General features: G+C 48.8%; 1 protein-coding gene across 6 annotated transcripts in view; it reads left to right on the top strand.

Annotated features, from left to right (window-relative positions):
• Nucleotides 1-249: 249 nt before the first annotated feature.
• Nucleotides 250-22,420, top strand: part of IGSF3 (immunoglobulin superfamily member 3) — a 99,947-nt gene continuing 77,776 nt past the window's right edge. For all 6 annotated transcript variants that reach the window (XM_082613148.1, XM_082613151.1, XM_082613147.1 and 3 more), the window contains exons 1-2: nt 250-368; nt 986-1,653. In XM_082613148.1, coding sequence (XP_082469274.1) covers nt 1,611-1,653 — 43 coding nt within the window. In that variant the 5' untranslated portion in view covers nt 250-368; nt 986-1,610. The remainder of the gene's footprint in view (nt 369-985; nt 1,654-22,420) is intronic.

The raw sequence follows: 22,420 nt of genomic DNA, 5'->3' as shown, positions 1-22,420 counted from the left end.
CCCGGCCCCCACGCCAGCTGCGCCCAGGTCCTCGGGCGGCCCTTGCTACCCGCAGGTGCGGGCGGGGCTCCACCAGCCGCACCCGGAGCCCCCGCCCGGCCCCCCGCGCGGCCGCCCGGCCCCTGGGGTTGGGGGGAAGGGGCGGGCCCGGGGGCGGTGTCTCTAGCCGAGGCCACCGCCCTCGCCCCGCGCTCGGCTGGCCCGGGTGCAACGGGCCGGGTGGAGGGGGCGGGGACTGGGGAGGGGCCGGAGAGCGGCTGCTGGTGCCGCTGCCGGAGCAGCGGGAGGAGGCGGTGCGTCCCTAGAGGCGTGCGCCGGGACAGACGGACTGACGGACCGACGCGCGAAGGGAGAGGGCCGGCGGCGAGGTCGGTATCCGGCGACCGCGCGGGCGGCGCGGGGAGGGGCGGCAGCGAGGGGAGCCGGAGCCCGGGGGGAGGGCGGTGGGAGGGGCGGCGGTGGGCCCGGCGGCGGCTCCGCTCGGGGGTCGGCCTGAGACCCCCTCCCCTGGCAGTGAAAGCGGAGCCCCGGGCTCCCTTCTCCCTCCTTCTCTTTTCTTTCCAATCAGCGAAAAATAAACACCCGGGAAGGTAAAACAATAGCGGGGCCACCTGGGACGCGGCGCGCGCCGAGCTCCCACGGTTGGGGCGAGGGCCGGGGGTGGAACGGGGAGTGGCGGCCCCACCTCGGAGCCTCTTCCCGATTTGCCCCCGCGGAGGGTGGGGCTACCCGCGGCGCCGGGGCTCGGTGGGAGGCGGAAGGAATTCCCAGGAGTGAAGCATTTGGTGAAAGTATTGCAGGAACAATCGGCTCTGTGCGGGGAAACTGAAGTGGAGGCTAAGGTGGCGACTTGGCCAAGGTCAGACTGCAAAGGTTGACCGTCCTGGTCTAGGACCAGGTGCCCGGACCAGCTTGGCGCTCAGCCCCTCTCGCTTTTGCGGCTGCCGTGCTTGCCTTTGATAAATCTCTGTTGTGTTTGTTTTAGAAAGCTGCTGGCATTGTGGGACCGCTTCAGGGCTGCCGAACGAACGCCAACTTGCTTCGTGCTTTGCGGGCAGGTCTAGGGCAGGTGGCAGCCCCGTGATTCACCATCATGCATGGAGACGGACTTTTTGTTGAAGAAACCCAGAGCAGTCGATGCCGACCAGGGCAATTTGGCTGTCAAAGGTTTTGACAAAACCTGCCCTGTTCCCTTTGGGGAATCCGAATGAGGGAGATTACAGACACCTTCACTGAGAAGCCAAGGACATTTCTGTATAATCAGTGGATGAAAGGATTTTCTCAGACTCTTTTTTTCCTTTTCCTTGAGGATTAATCCACCGCAACCTACAATTACAGTGGAAACCACAAGGCACAGGATGTGGCAGGAGCCTCCAGCGCCGTCCGAATTGTTCTGGACCCTTCCTTTAGCCTAGGGGAGTTAAACACTTGCCACCCACTGCCCCTCCCCCGCTCCCTCCTGCTGAGCTCTTTAACCTGTTCTCATTCCCTGAGTTAAGTTCTGTTTCCAAACCTGTCTTCTGGAGCTATAAGTGGATTGCCAGAAATGAGAGATTAAGTGCTGGAAGAAGAGGAAGCGCCCTGTGTTGTGTCTCCTCTCAGCTGCCGACATGAAGTGCTTTTTCCCAGTGCTGAGTTGTCTGGCTGTGCTGGGTAAGTGGCTGCTGCTTATCAGCACGATCGATGTGAAAGTTTAACCTGCTCTTGGTTCCTGTAATTCCTTGTGGTTCTTTCCCATCAACACTCGGCTTTGGGGGACCCCGGGAGGCAGCGGTGTGTGTCACAGGTTGGAAGAGAGCCCCATTTCTGACCCAGGAGGAAAGTGGCACATCGTTTGTTGTCTTTAAGAAGGAACATTTGCTGTCCTTAGTGTCTGTCCCGGGCCCCGCCATGGGGTCCCCCATCTATGTCGACGCTTTAGGGACTCCATGTGGATCGTGGATTGGTTTCTTGTATTTTATAAACATGGTGCTTCAGCGTCTTCATGTCTGTGTCAGTCCACATCAATTCCTAGTCCGATCCGAAGTGGCAACGTTATTCCCACTCTCAGGAAAGTTAGTTTGGTGATAACGATGGTGTTTTTTTTTGTTTTTTGTTTTTTTTGAGGGGGAAGTAAGCATGGGTGGAATAGGGGTTGAAGGGATGCTTTGCCCTGCCTAAGTGATCAGTAGACTAAAAATGTTTGAGGGTCTAGTCATATGTCCCCTCACCAAAGAAGCTCAGATCATAGTTCTGGGGGGAAGAGAGACTGGAGGAGTGGTGCCTGGTAGGGGCTGTGCTAGGATTGGGTTTTGTGACCCCACAGAAGGTTAGGATGGTTAGATCAGGATGGAGAAACTGTGGCCTGAGAGGTGAACCCTTGACACCTCTCTTAAGATTCCCTCCCATTGAAGAGTTCCCCCTTTGCCCGACATTCTCCGATTCAACAGTGCTTTCCATGCCACTGAATGCTGTCTTACTCTTAAGTGTGGTATCTCTGGACACATCTTGGGTCTAGGATAAGCTCCCTGGCCAGGATCTGATGCATCCTCTCCCTCCATTGCCTTAGACCTCGCCCGTGAGCACACCCCGCTGCCCTCTGGGTTCAGCTCGGTCCCCTGCATTCAGAAGAGGTCATCACTGCTGCTTGTGGTGTTTGCATCTCCACATCTAGGTGTCTTGCATTTATGGGACTTACTTGTGACCTATTGGCAGTGGAGATTGCTTTCACTTGTTGTCTACACCCTTGCAAGAGTTCACAGGAGAGTGGAAAGAGAGTGGACTTTGCGGTGGAGAACCTGAGTTCAGATCTCAACCTGACTATGATTGACGTCTGAATCACAGTAAAATGGGGTGTACCCCCAAGGGCTATCTTGACAGTTAAAGGCTATAAGGTGTTCTAAAGGTCTTGACTGCTTTGAAAAATGTCGGGAGCACGTTAAGTATGTTCCGTCAGTGGCTGTCAAACTTGGGAGCATGTTAGAATCACTGGGGGAGCTTTAAAAAATCCCGATGTCCAGGCAGCGACCCCAGACCAATTAAACCAGATTCTCTGGGAAGGTGACCCAGGCATGAGTCTTTTAGCTCTCCTAGACAATTCCAGTGTGGAGCTGGGTTGGAGAACCGGTGTGTGAGTTCATCACTGCCAGCTCTGCCCTCCCCTCCTCAACACTCACAGGGACACCCAGTCTGGCAGCAAGTTTAGTCAGTCTTCTGCTCAGGTGTGGGTCGGGATACAGTGTCTCTGTGTCTCCTGTATGCTCAGGCAGAGTCAAGAAGACAGGTAGCTCTCCATTTGCCAATCCTAAGCATTGTATTGGTATTTGTCATTCACTTAGTGTGTGGGTTTAAATCAGTAATTAGTGATTCATGTGGATACAAGAAGACAAACAGGCGAGCCCTCCGGGAGGCTTGGGCATGGGGTTGATGGTGTGGCTAAGGCCGGAAAGAGGGCTGAGTGGAAGGGTGGGGCCCAGGGCAGGAGAAGGAATCACCAGTGGGCAAACAAGGCAATGTGACCTTTGTGCCTTTTGTTTCTCCTGGCTGCTCCAGAAATGTAAGGCTGCTGGCTGGCTCCCCTTCTGTTCACCCTCTGGGCCACTCTGGAGTGGAGCCCTGGCACTGGGCACTAGTATCTTTCCTCCACTCCCAGCCTCAAGCATAAATAGGTGCCATGGAGGAAAATGAGTGTCAAGGTGGTGTCAAAGGGGAACGGTGGCCGAAGAGCACACCTGGGTGAGAGTGGGGAGGTTTAGAACTCTGGACATGCCTGGGTTTTTGATCCCCACTGGTGGAATCTCACCTTTTCTTATCACTCGATGACTGGCAGGGAGGGGGCCTCGCTACTACTTTGTTAACCTTGGAGACTAGAAGGTCTTTGTGGAGGGAGCAAAACCCAGGCTGGGGTCTTATTTCTTGCTTGCAATCTGTTGTGATCTGATTCATGTGTCAGCATTCTGGCTGTGTAATGAAAATTAATGTGTAATATGAATTGAAAATAGCAAAGGCTCTCAAGGTTTTGTGTCCAGGTGGGTCACACACTTGGAATAAGATTTCGAATGTCAAACGTAGGACCAGTTTAAGTGCTCTGCAAAGTGAGACTGATACAGGTGCTGCCAGCCTCCAGAAGTGGCCATTTGAGAAAACCCTGTGACAGTATGTGAGGGGCATACAGGGTAAATCTGAGATGCTTGTGACTCCCTCGACATCATCAGACCCGTGCTTTCCGCTCCCTTCCTTTACCGATGTCTAGGATTTGGATCAGGTTCCTCCTTTTTGCCTGCTTGGGTACCGATTCCTGCCCTCTTGACCACCGTGTCCTGTTTCGTCCTGTTGCAGCTCTGGGTGCCCCACCCAACTAGGGAACCATCGGCTGCCATGGCCACCCTTATTCCAGTTCTAAAGCCTTCTTAAGCGTGGACTTGGTTGAGCCAAGAGGATAGTAGAGTCTCCACTACTGAGAATGGATGGAGCCAGAGGGGCAGAAGATGAGAGAGAACAGGGGCTGGTGTGGACGTGGCTTGAGTGTGAAAGAGGGAATGAGGAGAGAAGAGGGTGGTTGTGTCTGTGCCTAGGCCCGGGGCAGGGAGCAGCCTGTGTGAGTGACAGGGACATGGAAAGGTGACAGCACTGTGGGGGGGACAATAGCATTTGTGTCTGCAAGAGCAGGAAGGGAATAATCAGGAAAGTTGAATATAAGCTTTAGGCACATTAAGCGGATTTCGATTTTGCGTAACCATGAAGAGTTAGGCCTTCCAGACCAGTGCTGATGTTGCAAACAAGATGAAATAGCTTTGGAAGTGTTAGCAATGAAAAATGTAAGCGATTGGGACATCCCTGGATCAACACAGAGAACTTGTAGATGTCAGATGGTCATTTGTGTTCTCCAGTGGGAGAGAAATTCGTTCGTAGAGTTTGAAAAGCCTCTTGTTTGAATAGGTTGGGACTGAGGAAGCGATCACGACCTTCCCAGTTAGTTAGGGAAGGCTTCTTAGGGGAGAAGCCAGAGGGTGCTTCCAAAAGAGATTGAAAGGGACTTTGATGTTCTGGGGGGAGTGAGCTCAGAGGCAGGACTGGGTGATCAAAGGCAGAGGAGAAGGAGGAGGAAGTGGAGAGCAGCGAGGAGGCCTGGGGTAGTCGGGGGAAGGGTTCTGACAGAAGAGGATGAGGATCGTGACTTACGGATGAACAAACACCACTGTCCCAACAGTTGTCCCGGAGGCAGTGCCCTTCCCTTTTCTGGGGACCATTTGACAAGGGTGCCAGAGAAGGGAATTCTTGTCAGGACTAGGCTAGCTAAGATGCCTTTCAACTGTGTGAATGATTGAGCCACCCCTGGGCACCCAGGGCTGTGTTAAGATGTCCCAGTCCCCTCCATTTGTCATTGCAGCAAGAGAACAGTGGTACTACCACCTCTCCTAACTCTAGCCCTTGCTGTGAAGCAAGTCCTATCTCATTAAATCCTCAAACAGTCTTGCCAGCTAGATACCTTATATTATCATTCTTTCGTAGATGGGGATATTGAGGCCCAGGGAGGTTAAGGAACTTGCCTGAGGTAGATGACTGTACCAGTTTGAAATGGTGCTCCACAGGGGTGGGGACCCAGGTCCTTTCTATCTTGTTTCAAGTGCATGCCTCTATTCCCAAGGTCATCTCATGGTCCAAGATGACTGTGCTAGCCCCAACCATTAGGAAGGAGGAAAAGCGTTGGTGAAGGGCATGCCCTCGTGCACACATCGCTTTTGCTTATATCCCCATTGGTTAGAACTTGATCACATGACCATACTTTGCTGCAACGGAGGCTGGGAAATGTCATCCTTAATTCTAAGTATCCAGCCAAAACTGGGGTTCTATTATTGTAGGGGAAGGAGAGGAAAGAATTTTGGGGGGACAGCTCTTGGTCTCTGGCACAGTTACAAAGCTAGGAAGTGGCAGAACAGGGTTTTGAAATCAGGACCATTTGGTTCAAATCCTGTGTTCTTGCATCTAACAAGTTGCCCCTCTGAGTATGAGGCCCCGCCCCGGGCCTCCAGGAAGCCTTGTTGGGAAGGCGTGAGCTAGATGAATCAACACTTGTTACATGGGAAGCAACGCAAATCAGCATATAATTGAATGCTCAATATTGTGGTTTTAACAGTGGTACTGTAGTGTTTATAGAATGCTTATGTGCCAGTCACTGCCAAACACTTTATATAGCATGATCTTCTGTATAAAGTGCTTAGGGACCATCTCTGTCCAGTTCATTACTGTAGCCCCAGAACTCAGCCTTGTGCCTGGCACAAAGTAGGTATTCAGTTAAATTTTTGATGAATGAATGGTTTCACAAGGTAGGTGTTGTTTCTATATTGACTCCCTCGATCAAGATGAGGAAATTCAAGGCTCAGGGAGTTCAAATCATTGTGCTCAAAGGGAAGGAGCTAGAAATTGGCAGGGCCTGGATTTGAATCCAGGTTGTCTGGCTATAGAGCGTGTGCTTTTACCCCACTGACCAGGGGTTCTTAACCTTTTTTGTGCCATGGATGCTTTTGGCAGCCTGGTGAAGCCTATGGACCCCTTCTTAGGATAACATTCGCAAATGCATAAATAAAAACATAGGATAACAGAGAAAATCAATTATATTGAAATGCTGCCATCAAAATATTTTAAAAAATTTATGATACAGCAATGTGCTTCTTTAATAACACATTAATAACAAGATCTACCAGCAGATCTAACAATTATGTAATTTTGCTATAGTGAAGGGTGAAAATATTTTGAGGTATCTGCATCCACTGTGATGTGATATGAAAGTATGTGTGATTTGTACTGTGACAGTCACAGGTCCTGGAAACATTACCATGATGCTTGCCTACATTCACAATTAAGGAACAGTTAACTTAGAGGTTCGTGAAAATAAAGATGTAATTTTTTTTTCCCGTTCAAGTTCACATACCTCCTGAAATCTGTCCATGGACTCCCGGGAAGTTCAAGGTAAAGTTCAATGCAGTCACTGGTTGTTGTTTCTCATAGGTCACTGGGAAAGACCTATGCGTGAGGGCTTGGGCTGGGCCTTCAGAAATGGGCAGTCTTTGGATGGGGAGGGCATTCTCTTCCCATGAGAGTCCTGCAAATGCAGAGTAGTCAGCAGTCATAGGGGGTGGCAGAGTGGCCCTTTAGGGATTGGAGAAATGACTGTCAGTAGTTTTAGGGACCAGTTCATGTGGGATGATGCTGGACACAGAGAATTAGTTCAGATTGTAATGAGTTTGGGATTTGGGCTTAGACTGCGTCCGTGGAGCCCAGGCAGACCACTTCCACTGAGCCCTAGCCTGGGAACTGGATGAAGTGGCTCCACTTACTGGCCTCCCATGGTCCCTGGCCTTATGCATCCTGAATTATGGCTCCTTGATTATTATTTGTAGGTTCCTTTGGGAGTTCCTGGTTCGCCGTGATTGGACACCTCTTCCTTTGCTGTTTCGATGTGAGCATAGCTATTCCTTGTAAAGGGTTGGATTTTAATTTAAGGAAATTTAGGACACCTGTGTGTGAATGACCCTGATTTTCAAAGAAATGAATGGTTGCATCAAAACCAAGCTTATATTTGTAGAAAATCACATGTTGCCAAATTCCCTCATCGAGACCCCTTTGTTAAGTGACTAATTGTGGGCCACAGTGGCAGGCACTTAACAAAGACCATGGCAATGGGCCTCCCTTAACTAGAATCCCATCCCAGCTAAGTGGGATTTTGTTTTTACTTTTGAGCTGCACTTTCAGGAAGGTGAAAATCACAAGATGTAGTAGCAGGGATTGATTCTAGAAATTGGCTTCCAGGCCACCATCAGCCCAGTCTCTACATCTTCCGCATCTGTAATTATATTAGCAGGAGAGAATGATGAGCCTGGGGGCACTGCAAGATTCTGAATCAAAGATTAAATTATATTAACTCTACTCAGGCTGGGAAGTGGTCAGATGTATCTTAAAAAGCTTTATAATAGGCCTTATGATCATGAGAGTTGAAAAAAGGTTCTGCCTAACCCTCTATTAACCCTCTATGAAATTCACCCGAATACCCTATTTCCCTTCATCCCAGTGATCCAGGCTTTGCTGGAACACAACCACGTTCCTCCCCTCTAGGAGATGATAATCTAAAGCCTGGGGTAAAAAAAGTGGTAAATCACTTTGCAAGTGGACAAGGAGACAGTGATATACCACGTGCTCTCCAAGGACAGTTGTCTTGTTGGGGAAGGAGAGGCGAGGCAAGTTTGGTCTTGCTTTCAGCTTAGCAGGAGGAGTGAAGGGAATGCTCTGTCCAGGAGAGGGATGCGACTGGAGTAACCCTCGAGTGGTCAGTCTGGAAGGGCTTTCTGGATGGGTGGGAATTTTAGGCATTTTTTTAAGTAATAGGAGAGTGAGGTCCTGGCAGAATTGTGGGGTGGAGGACACCGGGGCACAAGGGGCTGTTTTGAGAAGACTTCTAAAGGGGTGGAGAAGCCCAGAGTGTCAGTGGGCCTGGGCCCTTAGAGGTGCTGGTGGGAAGAACTGGAACAGTCGGTTGGTGTGAGGTCTAGGTATTTGGATCAGAGATAGATGGCAGATACCAGAGAGCTGTAGGTGGGTGTCCTAGAGGACCAGCGGGAGAAGTGGCAGGGAGGGCAGGGGGCATTACTGGACGTGGGGAGGTCCAGATTGGAAGTGAAGGGGACCTGTTTCTGTACCGAAGGAAGAACTTTTGTGTGGCCATCAAAACATCATCAGAGCAAAGACATTCTAACAAAACTGTGAACTCAGAGAGACTGGTGTCCAGTCTTCTTGTGGGACCTCTTCCCATCAACTTACAAGTCCCCAGACCTTCCCTTTATTAAAACAGAGGGAAGAAATCTGATACCAGCTATATGTTCTTTCTCATTCTGATTCTTTCTTTTTTTATATAAATTTATTTATTTTATTTGTTTATTTTTGGCTGCATTGGGTCTTTGTTGTGGCACGTGGGCTTTTCGTTGTGGTGGCTTCTCTTGTTGCAGAGCGTGGGCTCTAGGTGCGCGGGCTTCAGTAGTTGTGGCTCGCGGGCTCTAGAGTGCAGGCTCAGTAGTTGTGGTGCGTGGGCTTAGTTGCTCCGCCGCATGTGGGATCCTCCTGGACCAGGGCTTGAACCCGCGTCCCCTGCTTTGGCAGGCAGACTCTTTTTTTTTTTTTTTTCATTTTTATTTTTGGCTGTGTTGGGTCTTTGTTGCTGTGCACAGGCTTTCTCCAGTTGTGGGGAGCGGGGGACACTCCTGGTTGTGGTGTGCAGGCTTCTCATTGCAGTGGTCTCCCTTGTTGCAGAGCACGGGCTCCAGGCACGTGGGCTTCAGCAGTTGTGGCTTGCAGGCTCGAGAGCACAGGCTCAGTAATTGTGGCGCACGGACTTGGTTGCTCCGTGGCATGTGGGATCTTCCCAGACCAGGGCTCGAACCCGCATCCCCTGCATTGGCAGGCAGACTCCCAACCACTGTGGCACCAGGGAAGCCCGGCAGGCGGACTCTTAACCACTGCTCCACCAGGGAAGTCCCCCATTATGATTCTTTGATATAGTGGAGTATGTTCAGAATTGCCTTAAGTTGGTGTTATTTTCATGTATTTGTTTCTGCTTTTGCTTGTAACACCCACTTTCTGCTACTCTGGGGTACGGTCTGCTCCTTTTCCATGGCAGCCTCTGCAAACACCTTCTCTGCTCTCAGCTGGGCACTGGCTCCTGCTTGTGTTATGTTGGTAACGGAGCCATGTCATGAGATGGGCTGCCTACCTCCTTCTCAGGGACCCCTTTATTAACTCCCCTTCCCCCAAGAGCCCCATAAATTTGAAATCTTCTGTCTCTCAGCCAGGCAGCATTTATTAAGTAGTGTTAATCTGTTTTTTCTACGTGATAATCAGTGTGACCCCTCACATTTGATACAGTAGTCCAGTTTTAAAGCAAAATTAGCTTGGTGCTCTGGGTTGCCAGTGACCAAAGGAGACATAGCCTGGACCTATTAGGACCCTTAGTCCTGTGTCTGCAGCTTAGGAAAAGTGGTATCATGGTGAGGTGTTTTTGAAACCTGTAACGTGGCCAGCTTCCTCACCCCAAGTGTTACTTTGAGAGACCTAAGGAGCTTGCGTAACTTACTTAGGGGTTTTTGCCCATTAACTGGTTGCATTGGCAACCTTGATTTGACTTTGCTAGGAAGGGCTTTTAGGAGGAGGAGGAATGGGAGACCTGTGTGTGAGTAACCATCGCTGCTTCAGGGCAAACCACACCTTCCCTGTCCTGGCCAGTTACCACTTCCCCACCCGACATACCCACCCTTTCTAAAGACTTCCAGAGAATGAAATTTCACAACCTCTTAGATGTAGCACCCCCATCAGGAAGGAAATCTCGATTTTCACTGAAGATTTGTCATAATTTAAAACAACAAATAAAGTGCTTCAGGGTAAAATGTTACATAAAAGAAAGGTGATGAGCTGTTAGTTGCAGTTTCACAAGATAGCTTATATTTGCTTGCTTTATTTCTTTGACTTCTAATTTTTGGACAGAGTGACATGTGAATATAGTTCTGTTGTAAAATCCAAACAGTATCGACAGAAAGTAAAAAGTGAAAGTTCCTCTCTCTGCCCTGTGCCCCTTGTTGAGTCTGAAATATATTCTTTACAGTTTGATACACTATATTCTCTCAGGCTTTTTTCTATAATTTCTATTCATATACTCACACAAATATAGATTTTTTTGACATAAATGGACTCATACAGAACATATTGTTCAACAACTTGATTTTAAAGGGGTGATTTATTCCACTATTTTTTCAGTCTTAGTTTTATGGCCATATCAGAACTGATTTGGTTATTTTATAGCTAGAAGAAGCTGTAATTGGTGAAATCGTTGGGGAGTAGTGAGCCTTATTCAACAGCTATATAACAGAATAATTTTTTCTTGCTGTATCAAGAGCAAGAGTCATAATAAAAACACTACCCTTAAGTTTTAATGTACTTAAGAGAAATAATTGACTTGTTTATTGTGAATATTTTCTCTAGAAACACATAAATTTAGCAAATTAAGCTCGCACATATTTTATTGACTGTCTTAGTTATAATCTTGAATTAAAATAAAGCCCATTCAAAACTTGTTAAGAGGACAGTTGTAAATACTGGATTTTGTATCCAGTTCAATCAGCTCTTCTTATTTGTTCATAGACTAGGAAAAAAATGAGAAGTTTTCCTGCGTTTTCAACTCCCAAATGATTCTTCCATTTAGAGTGAACTGGACTGGAATAACCTTTAAGGTTGCTGGCTACCAGACCTTCGAGGCCTTAACCCAAAGGAAGAGAACTTTTTTCTTTAACCCTGCAGGAGCAACTATTGCTGTAAAAAGATTATCATTTCAAAGTGTTGGGGGTACTTCTCAGGTTCACTGGTGTGACTTTCTTTAAAACCCTGGGGGCAAAAGCAGGTTTCTTGGATGGTTCACCTTTAGACCTGATTTTTAAAAGATTCGCTATTTTGGAGGGATGGTTGTGGGATTCACATATCACAGCCAAGCCTTCTTAAACGTCAGGGTTTGACCTGGCTACCACCCATCCAGAGACCACTGTTGTGTTAGAATCTCCTTACAGTACTTTCCTGAACCATCTGTTCCTTTGACAAATATTTGAGTGCCATTTACAAGCAGTCATTATTCTGTTATCTCAAATACCAAGAACTAAAAGCTAAAATCATAATGAACATTTTAAGTAGTCACCTGATAGGTATTTTTAATCTTCAATAAATAGAAAGATTAATTAAAGACACTCTGACGTAAGGGAACTCTTTTCCTAAGGTAAGTCTTTCTTCTTGCTATTTCTTAAATCCTTTCTTCCTGTTTTGTTCTCAGCTCTTCATTAGCAGCCATGAATTACACATGCCCTGGGCAGGCCTGGTGAAGGGCCTATAGGAGTAAGAGACGTGCTTATTAACTGCTGGGGATGTTGTATTGGAATTGGGAATTGCATACTTAGCTCTGAACTTCTAGGAAGTCAGAACAAAGGAGACCTAGAATAGTCACATACTTTGCCATCAGATAGGAGACAGCATTCACAGCCAGCCTTCTGCTCAGGACCGTGTTAAGGCTGATCACCCTTACGTGGTACTTGGCCTCCCTTAACTCCTGTCCGGAGCCCAAGGCTCTCACCACGGTTGTTTTCCGGAAGCTGCTGGGTTAGCTCAGCCGGGTGGCACGGGACACACTGACGGACTCTTCCAGGTCTGCACCTTCCCAGGGGCCTTCCCTCGACCTGGGGTGAACCCTAAGAAGCCCTGATCTGCGCTCCTCTCCCTCGTCCCTGGTATTTCTCCCCTCTCACCCACGTCCCCTAAGTCTGCAGGTCCCAGGCAGGTTGTAAGCTGTGCCTGGTGGCGATGGCTTGAGCCCCGGAGCAGGCAGTGCTGCTCCCAGGAGCCTGTGTGCAGGGCCAGCCTTCTGCCCGCAAGCAGCTCTCCTCAGAGGCCTTTCTGGTGTTCCGCAGTGCTTTTGTTCCGCGGTGGTTTTGTTTCGGTTTGGAGATGGATGGTCTGTTGGGGGGTTCTGCTTCGCAGATGGACACGTCTGTTGGTTTATTAGAGGGAGGGACTGTGCGGATAGGTTTGTTCTCGGCTCATCCCCAAGCTAGACAACCCTCCGTGACCCTGTTCAGAGACGATTTGCTGTTCTTAAGGTCTTCTGATGTTTCAGTACAGTAAGGTAGCTTGCTGGAGAGTTTTGTAATCTGTCTACTGGTATTGCATTACAAAAAAGCAAGATTGCATTCGGAGCACCGGCCCAGGTCTTTCTCCTTTCCTGTGTCAGGATGGGGTATGACTTTTAGCTGGGTGTCCCTGCACCTCCCGGCTGGGAGAAGCAGCATCCGTAGCAGCCCCTTTCTCTCTCACACTCCGAGTCCAGGTCCATCCACTCCACGCCCCACGCCCAAGGGTGGATTTCTAAGAAGGTTGGAAGTAGATGAAAACGAATGTGGCTCTAGACTTGAATTTATTTTAGAAGACTCTTTGCAGATCTCATTATGCATAATCCCCTTATTTTATTTTATTTATTTATTTATTTCCCCCCCCCCCCGTACGCAGGCCTCTCACTGTTGTGGCCTCTCCTGCTGCGGAGCACAGGCTCCAGACGCGCAGGCTCAGCGGCCGTGGCTCACGGGCTCAGCGGCCGTGGCTCACGGGCCCAGCCGCTCCGCGGCGTGTGGGATCTTCCCGAGCCGGGGCACGAACCCATGTCCCCTGCATTGGCAGGCAGACTCTCAACCACTGCGCCACCAGGGAAGCCCATAATCCCCTTATTTTAAAGGGGAATTATTCTGGAGGTGAGGAAAATACTGATGGCCTGGGTGGGGAGAGAGTGGAAGGAGACCTGGAAAACTCTCCCAGCAGAAGAGAGAGACTCTGGGTACGTCGTCTTTGTTTTAATTAAAATGTTACGCAACACAAACTTTGCCTTCCCACTCTTACCCCACCACAGAAGAGCTGTAATTTCCCATATTTGGAATCTAGGGAGAGCCAGGCCACACTTGAGGACAAGGCCAGATTCAATCTATGCTTTGGGGGAAAGCAAGTAACTGTGAGAGCTGGAAGGGCCGAGGTATTTATGGCGAATCTATGGTTAATGTATGTGCTTCCTTGTCATAATTTATTCAGCAGCCCCTGATGTCCTGGGGCTGGTGCTATGCCCATCAGTAATCTGACTCTTGTTTTCTTCTGCATATTTTCCCTTTTTCAAATGTATGGGCATTCAGCTTTAATCAAGTAGGCTTTTCCTCTGTCATCTGTAATGGGGAATGACTGAAGTCAGATGGAGGATTTTAAGTAACTAATCGCTTAAGACGTTCAGAGCATAATCTCCCCTAGCCCCTGATCATGCCTGCATCCCAGAGATTGGCAAGGTTCCACAAAGGAGGCAGGACAGGGACTTTGGCGTCCTTCGGAGAGACCGGCTGTCCTCCTCGCTGGCGACAGAGTTTTGTTTGCCTTTGGCATGGGGACAGGGCCTGCTGATCATTTGCTATGTCAAGAGAGTTTAAGACGTTCCATGAATGTGACCAGTGTTTTACCAAGTCTCTATGCTGGTGCAGCGAGCAATGACAGGCCAGACACGCATGAAGATACTGTCCAGGCTCATTGATGTCTCTGCTGTGTGTCAAGGGTGGCTGCCGCAAAATAGATAGGAGGACTTCTGGTTAGTGGTGTTCACCGATGCTTTTCATGAAATTACGTCAGGTCAATCAAAAGATCAGGGGTGCGGGGCCTAAAGTTTTCACGTGCTTTGCTTGGAATTTGAATGTGACTTCATATAGGTGTCATGTATTAGGCTGGATTGGATTACAGCTGCTCTCCAAATTGTCCTTTCTTTATTTTTTTTCCCACCTGCTCTCTGATGTTAGCTCTGGTTCTCGCTGCCAGAAGTGTCCTGCAAAAGAATTTGGCGACTATTACTCTAAGTGCAGCCTTTGATACTTTGTCTTAATAGGATAGTAAAATCCCTAACAACGTAGACTAACGAGGAAGATGAGTTTGAATTAGAAAAATGTCCGAGTTACCAAATATTTCTCCAGAACTTCACTGGTAGTACTTTTAAGTAAATACTGTAACTCAGACTAGGCTAATAGAGCACCTAATAAAGATCCTTGGGACATCCTGCTTTAGGAGAGAAATAAGAATGATTTGCAGTTAAGGTACCAATTGTTTATGTATATGGTGTTTCTGAAAGACTGTGCTTAAAAACAGTTTGTTCTATTAAGTATTTTAAATAATCCCCATGAAACCCCATGTACTTATGCTGCTGGCAGTTTCTGTGTGGTATACGGACCTGTTTTTCGAGGACCTAATTCAGCCTTATCAGCAATGTTAGAAATTCCAAGTTGGTGAAGTCCCTGACACTTACGTCCCCAAATTAGTTAGATCACTTTGCCAAACGCTTCCACAGCACCTGCACTTGTCTACTGTAACATGAATTAATAAGTTTAACAAATATCTAGTGCATTCTGCTACGTGTTTGGCTGTGTGTTATATAGAGGAGACACAGCCATCCTTGTGGTTTATAGGTGTGCAAAGAAGTCAGGCAGTAAACACATAAATACGCATATAATTAATTATAATAGTGCAGCTAAACTGTGTATTCCTTTCTTTTTTTAAAAAAAAACTGAGATGACTTTTTAGTTAATGGTTTAATGCACTAGACTGTAAGTTCCATCAGGACAGGGATTATGGCTGTGTAGTTGGTCATGGTGTCCCAAGCCAGTTGCCTGGCACAGAGTAAATATTAGGTTGAACTGTGTGACATTGCCGTGTTCGTAGGTCAAAAACGGTCAAATATCAGCAGTGTCATACAGTTCAACCTAATATTGCTCCATCACTGTGTATCGAATGTTGCATACGTGTCATAATCGATGAGTTCTGAGAGTGGCTGCATTCAACACAGTTTTCTTTAGCCAGTGAAATCCTAGCTGTACAGTATTTGAAAAGGAACTCCAAAACTTCCAATAGGTAAAAACTCGTGGACCTGTGATGTAGATGTAGGGCATCTGTGAGACTCCAGAGCCTTGTGTTCAGTATATTTTCTATACAGTTCTTTGTGCATTTTCCACTCAAGGGTGGAGGCATGTGCCTTTGGGGTCTGGACTGCTGTCCCTAGCCCAAAGAATCTGGGAGAGTGTGCTGGAAAGCTGAGCTGGGAGGCAAGTAGAGGAACAGGGTGGCCTGAAGAGGAAAGAGGGTGCAGAGACCTGTGAGCCCAGCTGAAGGAGCCATTCCTGACCCTGGGTGAAGGGAGGACTTGTTTTCAGAGCCCAGACCTCCTGTGCTAAGGTATTCTTGGTCCACAGACTTGTGGTGCCCATGATGTGCCCAGAGACCAGCTAGGCACTGGCAGGCCTCATTGGGAACCTCCTTTGTGCCTGACCGGCTGTGGGCTGGATGTAGACCCCTGGCCCAGTGGAGGCAAGGGTTGAAATGAGGAGAAGGCCCAGCTGGGCCCTGCTGGGAGAGGCCCAGCCCTCTGGCCTGGGGCCCGCTCCCTGGATGTGGAACTGGGAGTCAGGCCCAGCCTAGGGTTTGGACCACAGCTTCCCAACCTCCTCTGCTAAGTACTTTTTTGCATCTGTTTGGATTTCATGGCCCTCTTTCCATTTTCTATGCACAAATGTCCAATTGTGCCACTCTATTATAATGCCCACTGTTTTCTCACACCCACAGGATAATTCCTAGTTTGGCTGAATTCCACCGCTATTTGTTGAGCATCCATATGTGCCAGTGCATGATGGGTGTGGCAAGGGAGGGAAAACGCAAGGATGCATGACACTGGGCCCTGCCTGTGGCAGACACTGTTGGTTACCTACCCAACAGCCATTTGTTTTCTCTTCTTGTTGGCAGAGCCCTGATTTCCTTTGAATGTCATGCCTCCCTCCCTGCCTCCCTGCCAACTACTCAAGGAAAGGTAACTCTGCTTTAAGCTCCATGGTAAAAGCTGATTGATCCAAGCCAGTCATGGATGCCCATAGTCTAGATATGGGCATGTGACATCATTTTGGCCAATGAGATATGAGAAGTCCTCTGGGGAGGGCGGGGAGTGGATTCTGGGAAAGACATTTTCTCTCTTAAAAGGAAACACAGAAGGGACAGCTCCATGCACTAGATTCTTGGAAATGAGGCAGCCATTTTGTCACCATGAGGAAAGCAAATCTGTTGAGGCCGTCAGAGGGGAAAGATGGGAAGAACCAGGGTCCTTGATGATAAAGGCACTGAAGACTGAGTAGGCCGACCTTGCACTTTCTGTCATCACTGTTTCAGCCAAAGGAATTGTAAGCAGTTAGAGTAAGGAGTCCCTGGAGAAAAAGAACCAGGCATGGCTTTCTTGACATAAGAGAAGCCATTTTTGGCCTAAGTTATTTTGGGATCTGAGCCTGGCCACAGTGCTTGCCCTTGAACAGACCTCAGTAGTTAATAATCTTAAGGGAGCAAAAGAATGGAAGAACTGTTATCAGGCAAGAGATAGTAAGTATATAACAAAGATAATAGGTCAGTTATAATGACTCCCAGTTCTCTTTCAATAGTAAAGATTAGCCTGAAGCACTTAACCACCAGATCAACTGGAACCTAAGGGATGATGATGTTGACCTTTTCTGACCCTCGTGACTTCAGTCAACTAAAGCTTAGACTCTCAACCACCCAAGCCCCTCCATGAATATGAATGTACCCTGAGCCTAAAACTGTCCTAATTTTGCTGACACTGCTTTGGGAAAGACCCCCAGTGTTCTCCTGACTTGCTTCAAGTGATAAATCCTTCCTTCTCCTGATCTTTGGCTTGGCTGTGTCTTTCTTGGCTCAATACCCACCAAGAGGCAAACCCAGTTTTGGGGGTGAGAGAATTGATGTTTTCCACTACGTACAGTTGAAGGCAACCTATATTATTAGACACTCCCTCAAAGGAGCAGGAAATAGGATTTATACTCGTAAAACAGTACAATGTAGATTCTCATCAGAAGGCACACTAGGCAGAGACAGTGCTTAGCCCTGTGGAAAACCAGAAGAGAAAGAGGTTATGTATGTTAGTGTGAAGGACTCAGGTGAGGAGGTCGTATTCGGAATGGATCATGAGGTAGGATTAGGATTTGCATAGGGAGAGTAGGAGTGGGTGGCATGAACAGACCTGTGGAGATGGGAGTGGACGTGGCTATGCCAGAGAACAGGGAGGTTATGTCCTGCCTAATTCCACAGGCAGATTCTAGAGCACTGCAAATTGCAGGCTTAGAAGGTGACCCTTGATTTATACAGTGGGGAGGATTGTGGGCCCTTGAGCAGGGGAGAAACTAAGAAAGTGGACCTTGGAAGGGAGGATTAGGCAGCCGTGTACCAGGTCGATGGGAAGGGAAGAAAACAAAAGCCGAGTGACCAGTTTAAGCTCCTGGAATAATTCAGTTGTTGGTGGTGAGATTTGAGTTGAAAGTAGTAGGAAATGGGGGAAAGTATCAAAGGAAAATTGTAAAGGAGAGTAACTGTTAAAAGAAGGGAGGATTGAATGGAGAGATGATTGAATCTTGCATCTAGAAGATGACTGTAGGAGTTTGAGTGTGATGACTTGACATAAAATGGAAATTTGGAAGAGGGGACCGAATTTAGGAAGATGCTGTCTGTTTTTGCCACTGGGGTTTTGAGGTAATGATGGAAGCTCTAAGTGATGAGACCTTGAATTCATTTGAAAATAGGGGCTTGACCTTGGGAATGAGAGGTTTTAGGACTGAGACGATGTGGCAGAGACAACAGCTTACCAGATGTGCACGCACTCCTCCAAATTTTTGCAGATTTTTTGACGCTGTGTGACTAATGTGAGCCAGTGAAATGGGTGAGGAAGCGACAGGTGTCATCTCCTGGCCGAGGCAGCTAAGAGCCTGTATTCCTTCATTTTGTTCTCGCCTGCCACAGCATCCTTGGGGCCCAGGGCCAAGGGCTGGGGGTGTGGCCACAAAGGGAGGAGTGCCATCCTTCCAGAATCAGACTTGGATTGCTCCACCTTTAGCTGGGGATCCTTGTGGAAGCCAGGTCTGGAGCTGTAACAGGGTGGCGCTGCTGACTGCTGTTTGTGATCCAGGTGATAGATAAGTGGTCTTCAGGTTACACTTTTCCATTTACTTCTGACTTGATTTGCTCAGAGATCTGTGTTGAAGGAGCTAGGGCTTGCTGGCTGATGTTTCTTCTCTCTCTGGGGCTCTGAGTAGTTTTGGAGGGTGAGTTTACTGCCACCCCCAAGGCCCTTTAGCTTAGGGGGATCCTTGTCCCTGAGCCATGTCAGCAAGATGGCTGCTCTCTCCCATTGGTCACCAGAATGTCAGTGGCTTGCAGAGGGGAATGTTTTGGTGACTGGTATCCACTGGTGACAAGCTTGAGCATCTCAATCATCCAGCTATAGGTGGAGCTTCAGGAAAAAGTTCCAGACCTCTAGACTAGACGAAGAATGAGGTACGAAGCCCATCTTTTTCACCTTTCCTAGCCTGAAAAGATTCCGAATGTGCCTTTTCTTAAAGGCTCGGGAGCGCGGATCTCGGCCCTTGGAGCATGCCGCGCTTTGTTCAGTGCCGTGTGCATTTGGCCTGGCTGACTCAAGTTGTTTTCCGAAGGGCAGGGGCCCTGACGCAGTGCTGGGAGGCATTTGGCATCTGGTTTTCGTCAGGCAGCGAGTAAAAGTGCAGATGCTGAATCTGATCTTGCTTTAAACAAAGCAGAGTTAGACACAAAGGAAGGGCCTTTGTGCGGCGCCTCTCCTGCTCCGATGTAATCTCTGCTGTGTCCTGTTTCTCCTCTAACTGAGAACTTTGACTCTGCAAATAAATACTCAGAGGAAAACCCTTCAGACCTGGGGACAGCCGGCATGGGCCACCGGGGCTCTTCTTTATGATGTAAAAATTTAAAGACAGGGAGAGACTGTTGCTCTTTTTCCTGTTTTTCATGGGGAGTTGGTGTTTTTATTTTTCCCCCACTTTCAGCAAAATAGGGCTGTCATATATATTTGTCGATGCTGTCCTGTTCATGGGCTCGTTTTACCCACCGCTCTCCCTGCTTCCTCTGACAGGCCCAGAAGGGCCAAGTCTAGTCCCAGGAGGAGCTGTCTGTCAGCCTGGCTTTCCTTTGTCCATCCAGTCATCCATCCATCCATCCACCCGACCACCATTCGATAAGCATTGGTTATTCAGCCAGCGGTGTGATTTGGAGCAAATTAACTCTTCTAAGCACCCATTTCCTTATCCGAAAATAGCAGGAGCCGCTCATTTGGGTTATCTTGAGACTTGAACCATTGGGGAGAGTCTTAATGTAGGAGATGCTGCGGAAGTGGTAGTTGTCATTGTTGTTCAGGACCAGGGTGCCACCCTAGTCAGCTGACGGCCTCGGGTTGCCTTAGTTAGATACGTGGTCATTTGGAGGTTGGATTTAGGCCACAGTACATACTGCTGAGCCATTAAGGCACCACCTTTGGACCACATTGTCACCTCCCTCAGGATATCTTGCTGTTCTTGTTTCAGTCTTGGCGAGGCCATTGTGGCTGAAATCTCTGAGCCTTTGACCAAATGGCCCCTGGGCGTTCCCCAGCTTTGGTGTTCTCTCATGCTGACAGCATTGGGTGGCTCTGAGGGGTCCTCCCCTCATGGTCTGGGTGGTGCTGCCTGGGTCTCCCCTGCCCTGCAGCAGTCACCTCTTTTTTTTTTTTTTTTTTTTTTTTGCGGTACGCGGGCCTCTCACTGTTGTGGCCTCTCCCGCTGTGGAGCACAGGCTCCGGACGTGCAGGCTCAGCGGCCATGGCTTATGGGCCTAGCCGCTCCGTGGCATGTGGGATCTTCCTGGACTGGGGCACGAACCGGTCTCAACCACTGCGCCACCAGGGAAGCCCAGCAGTCACCTCTTTTGCCACCTGCCACGCCTCCGCCTCTGATGTCCTCCAATGTGTCAACCATTATTCCTTCTTCTGCATCTCCTCCAGCACCTGTTCCTGTCAACACTGCTGTCTCTTGCCTGTTCTTCAAGGTTTCCTTCGTTTTGCGTTCTCTCCCGGTACTTTAGGGAGCGGTGTTGACATCTTCTGTGTACCGTACTGGACTTTACTCCAGAGAACCTGCACTGGCCCTGTGAGTGTCAAGCAATAAGGATATAATTAGACTGTTCTGGAGAAAGAGAGTGGTTTATCACTGGGTGGCGGGGAGGGTTTGCGGAGATAGCAGCCTTACCTGACTTGGTGTCACCTGAAACACAGGCATCTAACAGGGAAGAAGGCTCTACCAGGCTTTCCCGAAGGACCCGCAGTCTTGTTCCCAGTTTCCTTTGTTGCCCAGCTTAGCTGTCTGCAGCTAATGCCCTCTCTGCATTTCACCCCTGACAGCTCACTGGATTCTGCCTCTGGCAACTTTAGTTTCCTGTGGGTTCTCTTCTATGGCCGCTTTCTGCCTCATTCCAGCTGCATTCAGAGAACTGAGGAAATTCTTGCTTTCGTTATTTTTAAAATTTATTTCTTTTTAAAATTTTATTTAATTATTGGCTGTGTTGGGTCTTCGTTGCTGCGTGTGGGCTTTCTCTAGTTGCGGCGAGCGGGGACTACTCTTCATTGCGGTAAGCGGGCTTCTCATCGCGGTGGCTTCTCGTTGTGGAGCACAGGCTCTAGGCGCGCAGGCTTTTCAGTAGTTGTGGTGCGAGGGCTCAGTAGTTGTGGCTCAAGGACTCTAGGTACACGGGCTTTAGTAGTTGTGGCGCACAGGCTTAGTTGCTCCGCGGCACGTGGGATCTTCCCGGACCAGGGCTCAAACCCATGTCCCCTGCATTGGCAGGCGGGTTCTTAACCACTGCGCCGCCAGGGAAGTCCCTCGCCTTCGTTATTTATGAGCCCAAACTAACCCTGTCTTGGCTGGAATATGTTTTATGCTAAGAGGAACTTTCAGAGTAAAATTAGACATAGTAAAGAACTGGCATCATGAATTTCCAAGCCTTTTAAAGTTCCTAGAAGTCCTTTGGATCCATTCTCTCTTTTTGACCCCACCCGCACCCACCCCCCAAGTCCCCCCTCTTCCTCCTAAAGATACTGACGATGGCATTTAACCAGAAGCCAGGGAAAGGAATGCTGTGTCCTGGCGCCTGCGGGAAGTGACGGGGAGTGGCTGGAGCTTGTGTTCTGTGTCGCAGAGCCCAAGGGTTCAAATGGGTGGGGACGAACCACAATGTGTCATAAAGGAGACTTTGTCCTGCCCCAGCTCGGCTCTGTGTTTAAGCTGATGACTTTATAGGGAGATGATGCAGTTGTGGGAAAGCACTTCTGTGACCCCTCGTTAAAGCAGAGGAAATGAGAGACCTGGAGGCCACAGCCAGGCCGGCCTTGAGCAAAATGGTCAAGCGCTGGGCTGTCCCACCCACCTCTGTGCTGTCCCCAGCCTCAGCCCCTTCCCCAGCAGCCACCTCCATGAGCTCTCCACACCCGCTCCTCCCCACCCTTGCTGTGGCCTTTGTCCTTCACCCTCCGCAGTGTTTCAGTTCCTCACTGGGTCCTCCGGCTCATCCCTGACCCCGGCTGGTTGAAGGCTTATGGATCAGTAGAGTCCCTCACTTACACTGGGGAGGGTGGGTGGGCAGAAGCAGACACTTACGGACCCCTACTTGGTGCCAGGTCTGTACATTCACTCACATCCTCCGACTTCATTCTTGTCGTTTCGAGCCAGGGGACCGTGAGGCAGCCCCTGTACAGATGGCACAGTTGAGGCACAGCAAGGTTATGTGATTTCTCCAAGTCACAGCCAGCACGGGCCACTTCTTTGAACTCTAGTTAAGGAAAAGGAACCTAGTATTGTTTTAATTTGCTTTATTGTGGTCTAATGTACATACAACAAAATTCACCCATTTTAAGTGTATAATTCGTTGAGTGCTGACAAGTGTAAACAGTCATGGAAACCACCATCACGAA

This window comes from Mesoplodon mirus (genome assembly GCF_964341445.2).
Source record: "Mesoplodon mirus genome assembly, chromosome: 3".
NCBI classification, from domain to species: Eukaryota; Metazoa; Chordata; class Mammalia; order Artiodactyla; family Ziphiidae; genus Mesoplodon; species Mesoplodon mirus.
The sequence above is the reverse complement of the archived record's forward strand: the minus strand, read 5'-3'. Positions and strand labels throughout refer to the sequence as shown.